General features: G+C 40.9%; 1 protein-coding gene across 1 annotated transcript in view; it reads left to right on the top strand.

The window, feature by feature from the left end:
• Window positions 1–8,342, top strand: part of LOC104941600 (sodium/potassium transporting ATPase interacting 4) — a 73,428-nt gene that overhangs the window by 41,648 nt on the left and 23,438 nt on the right. The window contains exons 6-7 of the mRNA XM_010766730.1: window positions 5,329–5,466; window positions 6,643–6,723. Coding sequence (XP_010765032.1) covers window positions 5,329–5,466; window positions 6,643–6,723 — 219 coding nt within the window. The remainder of the gene's footprint in view (window positions 1–5,328; window positions 5,467–6,642; window positions 6,724–8,342) is intronic.

Raw genomic sequence — 8,342 nt, 5'->3', positions numbered from 1 at the left:
TATAGTTCATGTCTTGTTACATAAGAATAGATCATATTTGTTAAGTGTTATTATGGGAGAATTTACTATTCTTGTGCTACTACTGCCTTTATTAGGCCCATATTGAGCAGAGCATATTAAGACCCAAACTCATGTACAACAACTTCCTTACTTGCAATAAATAGCACTAATTAGAGGGTTATTGAGAAAACTCTCAACTAATGGCGTATTACTTGTAGAGTATGGTCATGTAGAATAAGGCATTAATACGTGTTTTATAATGACTAATAAAGAGCCAATATACTGCTAATATGCATGTTAATTAACAAGTAGTTGATGGTTAATTTGTGTACCTTAATATAAAGTGTTACCGAAACTAATTTCCTAAAATATTTACACAGTGATTGTGACCAATTGTTAAGAGCTGATACAGAGTTACACTCTGATAATTCAGGACCACTCTATTAAAGAGTTGTTCAGTAAAATGTAACCTAAGTAGACTAAATAGATTCTCCTTGACACCCAGGTACCAAGAGTACCCTTGATCAGAGAAAAGCTGTACCTTCTATTTTTTTTCTCTTCTTTGTTGTTACTTCAATTATTCTTAGAGCTCTAATAAGTGCCAAGCAAAATATGCAAAGAGATAACTGTAAAGAAATTACCAGTTCATGTAGCAAAGATATTTTCAGATTTCCTATCCTGTTAACCATCTGCCAACCCCTTAGACTTGCTGTTGCGTTGCCCTGGGGGATCTCAACAGCTGATTTTGGAAACATTAATTTAAAGGGCTCACAAGTACTCTTAGAAGTGGAGTAACTGCCAGGTAATTTCCATATCCCTGTGGAAAATCACAACAAAAATGCTATGTCAAAGCTATATGAAGATAAAGACAGTAGAAATGGCAAGCTGTGAATCAATCTGAATGGCTTTTTTATAATGTGCCATGTTTTACTCCCAGTGACACCCAGCAGGCAGTAAAGTGTGTTTACCAGGTGCAGACGCATATGAAACAGGAATGGTAATTGGGATATTTAATGCAAATTGAACCTCCTGAATCATTTCATTTTATCAGGCTTGGCCTCATTGGCTAATGCATCTAAGTTAAATTGGCACATTAGCCAGTCCATTGAGTTACAAAAACAGGAGATGAAGTGGTGGTAGTAATTCAACCCTCATCTCCTCCTCAATGACGTCCTTCTGCCTGACTGTGAGTCAGAGATATATGCTTCAACGTAAAAGAGACTGACTCATGCAGCCTAAAGTCCTTCAGAACACACACATATTGCACAGACATCCTTTTTGAATCACTGATACTGATGACACATTCAGTAACATGTTATCAGAGGAGATTTTACAGACGACGTGCGCAGAAAGAGATAAACACTGATGTGATTTATAGTATCTGCAGGTTGATGTGGAGAGCTGAGAAAATGAGTGTCACCAGTCACATCCATCCTCTCCCTGTGTGTCATCAGGTCTTAACACCTCGACAGGAGTGTGTCTCAATACTGCATTTCACTTACTTGTGACAACACAGTCAAGGCACTAATAATAAACTGTCAGAGCCACTCTGCTACATGTTTTGGTCTCTACTTGATGTCCCAGTTGGAGGCTTAGACTCTTTTTCTTGCATTTCAGACACTTATCGTGAGCACGCATGCATGCAGCTCTTAATGAGCTATCAAATGATGAGGATCAAACATGTTTTTCCTCTCAGAAACATTCACTCTGATCCGCTCGTCACTCTTTTATGTGTGGCTCCCTTCGTATCACTCTTTCTTCATTTCATGTTGAAGAAGGTGGGGTTGATTAAAATGTTTTTGGACATTTGATGTCCTCAATTTCGGTGTTGAGGAAAGAAGGGATTATAATTTAAGGCTGTCTAACTGTGAATTATTTATCTCTTAGGGTATCTCTGCTTGTTTATACCCACATTTCTAGAAACCATGGATGTATTAACAGAACTGGATACCGGGCTAGAGGCAGTTCATTCATATGAAAGTTGCTTAGTGGTGCAGAAAGCCAAGATTTACTTGAACCTTCGGCATCTGACGGGCCCATTGAGCAACGTGCACTAGTCTTTGACGTAACCTGTCTCCCATCTTCCCCGTTTCTTTACATAATGACAGTTCCTTTTTCCTCGGATAATAACCAAGTTTGGTTATTTATTTATTTTTTACAATTGTTCTGACATTATGTTTAAAAAAGGGCTATCAATTGTTCTTACTTGGAAATAGGTATTCCTCAAAAAAATAGAAAAACCTGCTGTGTCCTCGCCAATGTAAGTCAATGGTGAAACCTTTTGGGCCAAACTGGTGTGATGTACAGGAAGGTTGTATTTACGGTTTTGTAGTAATGGTTTGGCCACTATGCTATAAAGTCCAATGCTGTTCCTTGACACTTGCTAGAAACTGAACAAATATACACATGCTAAAACCATCTCACAGTAGCAGCACGATTTGAGATCTACAATACTTGTTGTATCAGATTGCTAACGGAGAGAATAATTAATGGTAAATAACAACTGACAAGAGAGAAGAGAACAGAACAACAAAGGATGGGTGAAGCTGAAAGAGGGGCTTGTTGCATCCTGCTGTCGTACCATCCCCTAATTGCTGAGTATTTATGGTGGGAGGAGTGGTATGTGCGGGCAACATGCTTCTCCACATATACACACACACAAAACCAAAATACACACTTAAGAGATTCCGTCACCCTAGAGGGAGTCATTTGTGCTGCGGGAGCTCGGTGGGAGGCTTTTACGGGCCGTTATGTAGCCGGCACTCTATTCCTGGAAGAGCATTGGTATCTTTTGATCAAATTCTACCCCACTCTCCTGTAACCTGCTTCCTATGAATTGCGGGCTAATTGTGCCACATGGGTTTGTGTGATTGTGTATGTGTGTGCGCCCGTATGTGTGTCTGGGTGGGCAGAGGCCTTTCTATTCCTGATTGATTGTTGTCATCTTGGTGGATTATTGAGTTAGCAGTGAACGTGATAGGCTGACTACAGCATCTCAGTGGACCATGCACACATACACACTCCCTCACACCGGTCCCTCATACCTATACACTTATTTGATTGAATGACTGGTGGAAATATTTCAGGGAAGGGTCCATGGCCATGTAATGAATACTGTGTGTGTGTGTGTGTGTGTGTGTGTGTGTGTGTGTGTGTGTGTGTGTGTGTGTGTGTGTGTGTGTGTGTGTGTGTGTGTGTGTGTGTGTGTGTGTGTGTGGATGCTCATTAGCATAACTATTGCCCTGAACTGGGGCAGCAGTCCACGTAGGAATGCATGTGTGCACACAGAAAATATGTGTTCGTGTGAATGTTTGAATAATAGTTAGCAGTGTATGGTGTTGGACTAAAATAGCTTTCCCTAAATGAAATTGTCTTTCCATTATTGCAATTAACGAAAATGGTACTAGGTAGTGAAGAACCAAAGGTCATGGTTTTATCCAGCCAAATGGAATAAAAGCTTTACAGATTTTTGCAAAGCCGTTGGATATTTATATTTCCCACCAATATTACCAGAGGACATTCTGATAGCTTAGCTGAAATGACTCTAACACGGGCAAAACTAATTCCACCCAAAAACATTGTTATGCCATGCAGAGAGAGAGATACAATTGTTTTAGGGGAGATGGGCATCGTAAGCTATTGGATATTCTAAAAACAGTTATGGTTAAACATAATGTGGCACATTGGGGCTTCCTTTGTCAGTTATAGAACCATCCCTGTTTGCCCAGCCATGCGTCTTAAAGCCAAAGCTGTTTATTAACCTCTCAAAGGTTGTCAATTCCCAAAGACCAACAAATGTAACTTCCCCTCATCTTTGCTAATCTCCTCCTAGAGCTGACCACATGATGTTTGACTCTTTTGACTTAGTTAATGTCCCTCTGCCCTCTATCCAAGGAATAAACAGAGGTTATTAAGTGGGAGGGAGCTCAGTTGTTCTACGTTAGAAAATGTCCTTTGTGGTTTTCTCTGCATTTTCTAGCATCTCTCCATTTATCTGTTTACCATCTTTGTATATAATACTCTCCACATCCATCTCAATTTTGTTTCCTGGCTGTTTTTGTTTTTTCTCCTCCTTCCATTAGAGTGAATCCTTTATCTTTGAATTGCTGAGCCCTTCCTTGACTTTGGTATGATATTGGTGCAGGTTGCAGTTCACTCACCACGACCTCTGTCGCTTCGCACCCTGTCTGTGGAGTTATCACCCTCGCCCCCTGTGAGAAAGAGTGTTCATTTTTAATTATCATTCAGTATTTGATCATCTCCCTCCCCTGCCTGTCACAACGTCTCATTGGGTTGCTGGTAACATTTCCATTACATTAGGAAGAGCAGCCAAGCCTGTGCATCGCGTTTGTGTGTGTGTGTGTGTTTGTGTGAATGTGCTCGATGGTGTGTTCCTATCAGTGCGGGAGAGACGAGATTCATCCCTCCCTCATCCATCTTCACGCGCTTGGCTGGAAATGACATGTCGACACACAACGAAACACATCGTTGCTCGAGAAACACACACACGAAAATACACACACTGGGAATGGAATTGGTTTGGTGATAGAATTCTAATTGAATGGTTCACCCCCCCTCTCCCCTGTTTTTACACCCAAATAGCATGCTAATTGAGTTGATGCAAATAGGGACTCACAGTCTTAAAGCTTCAGATTGCTTTGTTTCATGAAATCTTGCACACACAGGGCTCAGGTAGAGGGAAGGGTAATAGAAAAAAAGGCACCTACATTAATTAATCAATGCAAAAATAATTAGCCTGTAACCTTTGTTGATGTAGGTGGGGATAAGAGTGAACCTGAATTGGGAATACTGAGGTATTTCTCTTTTCATTAAAGAGGGTTTACCTCTGCTAATGCATGTGAGTGTAAACACGTTGTTTGCATGCACATATTTCATGAAGCGTCTAAGCTCACTGCAGTGGTATTATTAAGGAAAGACTTCACCTCCCATAAAGTTCCCAGAGCATTCTCATTCCTGGAGGCCATTGGCAGGAAGGGTGGAAATAGTGAGAGGCTCTTTAGCTCAGCAGGGGTTGAATCGATAAATCCGTCATTGTTTATTTTATAAAACGTACAGTGTTCACCTCTGGCGCTCCCGCAGTTGGAGGCCCAAAACACTCAAGCTTTTCCTTTCAGCTTGCTGTATGTAGGATTTTGTAGCAATTGCTGTAAGGTGATATATACAGCACATCATCAAGTTGCCAGTGTGTGTATGTAGGCTGCAATTTGTCTTGGATTGTGTATCTTTTGCAGCTGGAGAGTCACTTTGCTTCCAGGATATACCAACCTGATTTGAACATTTGATCGTTCTCTTTTTCTCCCCCTTTAGGTCTTGGGTTTAGAAAGGCAGGTCTTTGACTTCCTGGGTTACCAATGGGCCCCAATCCTTGCCAACTTCCTCCACATCATCATGGTCATCCTCGGCCTCTTTGGAACCATCCAGTACCGGCCGCGCTACATTGTGGTGGTGAGTACGTGAATGAAGAGAAGGGGTTCTTGTGAAACTCTGTACAGTCTGTCACATAATCCTGTTCCTCAGGGTTTTTGTTAAGCGGTGTCACTTCACTTTGCCTTAGTCCTCTGCCTTTGAATTTGATTGGACATGTTGCTGCCTTTCCTCTTTAATTGCAAAGTGTGCAGCACTCTCTTGTGCATTGTGTGACACCCTTAAATCACTCTAAGCCCGCGATAATTAGGGATAATTAAAGGGGGGAGGGGGATAAGAAGCTCATCAGATTTATACTCTGTCGAATTTCTGGACAGAGAAGGTCATTCTTTGAAACACGGTGCCAAGCATGTGCTGCCTTTAGTTGTACTGGCTTTGGTATAAAGAGCCACGTCTACGCGACATAAATGTTATTTTATGCACTTTACTTTTTATATTAAACCGTACCGTATGCTTTAAAAGCCTATTTTGAGTTGCGTAAGTGTAGGCACAGATGGTGATAGTAATGACAGGAAAGGATTGGGGAAGGGAAAAAGAGATACGAGGAAAATAGAGTAAATAAAGAGAGACAGCGGAGATATAGAAGGAAAAACGAGAGCCACACAGGAAAAAGATGAAGAAACAGAGGAAGGGAGGACAGGAAGGAGCGGCAGCAGATCTATTGTTCCATGTCAAGTGGAAAAAGGGAGAGAGCAAGCTAAGGGGTTTCATGATCCAACATGTATGTTTTTACGAAAAGCTACTCTTGCCCTCCGCTCTTCCTCTGACATTTTAAACATAGGGATTCATCGTGAGTCAGAGGATTTCACCACCTTCACAATGATGAGTCTTTTACACAGTTTCAGTGTATGCAATCCATGTCTGTCATCAGTTGGCTTTCTGACTGTACACTTTTATAAAGTCGTAACCCTAATTCAGTCTGAGCAGTAAAAATGTGGGATGCTCCCTCAGGGCTCAAATAAACTGGCTGAACTCACTAGCCCCTTTTTATAGAAACAAATGTATTTGTGTGTGCTGTGTTTACAAATTATGGGTATTAACCCATTTGAGAATATGTGTGTGTGGGATAGGATGCTGTCCACTGACTTGTCTTGCTTAAGGGGTTACCTGCCATTTTTGTTATCATCCTTCATATCCTGCTTTGTTCAGTTTGTGTAATTTCTATGGAGCTAATCTGTCTTTGTCTCTGTCCTGCAGTACACAGTATGGGCCGCTCTGTGGGTGGCCTGGAACGTCTTCATCATCTGCTTCTACCTGGACGTAGGCGGCCTGTCCAAGGTGAGACATTTCCTTCTGCTGTTTCCTCCGAATATTTCGTTGTGCCTCTCTTAGCGAAGTGGGGTGGCTTTGTCTGTACTGTGATGAATGTTCTTCTTTCTGAGGTCACGGTTTCAGGCTCGTGGCGGAGTGAAGCCTGATTTATATCTTAGTATTCTAGAGTTAAACGTTAGTAAACGTATGTTTTTTTGTTTTTGGACGTAATGAGAATTTTCTTCATACCCGATGTCGCACTTCTATATAGCACATCACTTAAATCAGCCAGCATATTAGTCTACATCAGGACCATTTTTGACACCATTGATTGAGATAAATTAACATGTCAGTACCCTTAGAAAAATACTGATTGTAGTTACAACATCGAACTGTTAAGTTAACTTTTACAGGTTTATATGTAGTATATTTAGCTTATCATGAGTTAATCTGTCTATATAATATAATATAATATTTTTATTATATCATAACTTAGTACTTTTCTTAACATAGGTAACATTAAGCTGTCTGTGGCTCTTTCCTGCTGTAACGATGCAAATTTCTCCTCTGTGGGACTAATAAAGGTATTCTGATTCTGATTCTGATGAGACAACAAGAAAGGCACCAAAAGACGGATTGATGGTTGTCAAAAAAACAAAAACACAATTTCTTTTTTGTTTTTGCTTTAAAAACGCCTCATATCAGAGATTCTTTCCCCTATAAATTATTCAGCTTTATTCTGATCCTGTGCCAATGTTTTTTATTACAGCAGACATATCTTCTCTGAATTGTTGTTGTGAAATAGAATAGCATAATTGAAACATTCTTGAGGTTTATCAGCTCTGAGCATACATTTCAGCTATGATTAGATATGCTGCAGGTGCTCTTTGCCTATGTCAAGCCTGAACGCCCGCATGAAAATAGCAAATGCAGTCCAAGTAAACATGATTACTTGTGGTACATAATGACTGCGTTACACAGCCATCTAGTACACATCCTACACTGAACTATAAATCACTCCCTGAGCTTTAGGAATCTGTGCCGAAGACACAAACAACGGCTCAGCAGAGCCTCATTTAGCCCCGAAGAACGTCTCTCTTTCTTTAATGTTTGTGTGCTGCATCTCTGCTGACAGCAGGACGGTTACCTCCCTGTTGAGTTTCAAGTGGAAGCTTAAAGCTTAATAGGTAAATAATCTGGAAAAAAAATCCTCCTTCCCAAGCCACCACGCACACACACACTCTCTCTTAAATCTTTAGAGCTCCCCTGTGGTTCCCGAGTGCAGATTAGATGCATATTTATCCAGACAAAGAGAAGTGTTTGGGTGGTCACCTCTCAACCTGTAAACGTATCCACCCTCTTCCTCCTGACATCTTGTCTTCTCCCCCTCTGCTCACTGCTCCTTTGATCTTTTTAAATGTATTCCGCACATTTCGCAAGTTTTCTACCTTGCCTTTTTAATTGTAGCATACTCCTCTCCTCTCCACTCCCCCCACCCTCCTCTCCTTCTTCACTGGCTATTGATGGATATCTGGCCCAAATGCCTGCCTGACCATTGGGAATAATTAATTCATGTAGACAACGTTCAGAAAATGAATTTCAGACACACCTTCCCAAGCTCTGGTGACTTTGTCATTGTGTGATAG

Source organism: Notothenia coriiceps, unplaced genomic scaffold, assembly GCF_000735185.1.
Source record: "Notothenia coriiceps isolate Sejong01 unplaced genomic scaffold, NC01 NC01_scaffold00000312, whole genome shotgun sequence".
In the NCBI taxonomy this organism is placed as follows: Eukaryota; Metazoa; Chordata; class Actinopteri; order Perciformes; family Nototheniidae; genus Notothenia; species Notothenia coriiceps.
This window is presented reverse-complemented; position numbering and strand designations above follow the sequence as displayed.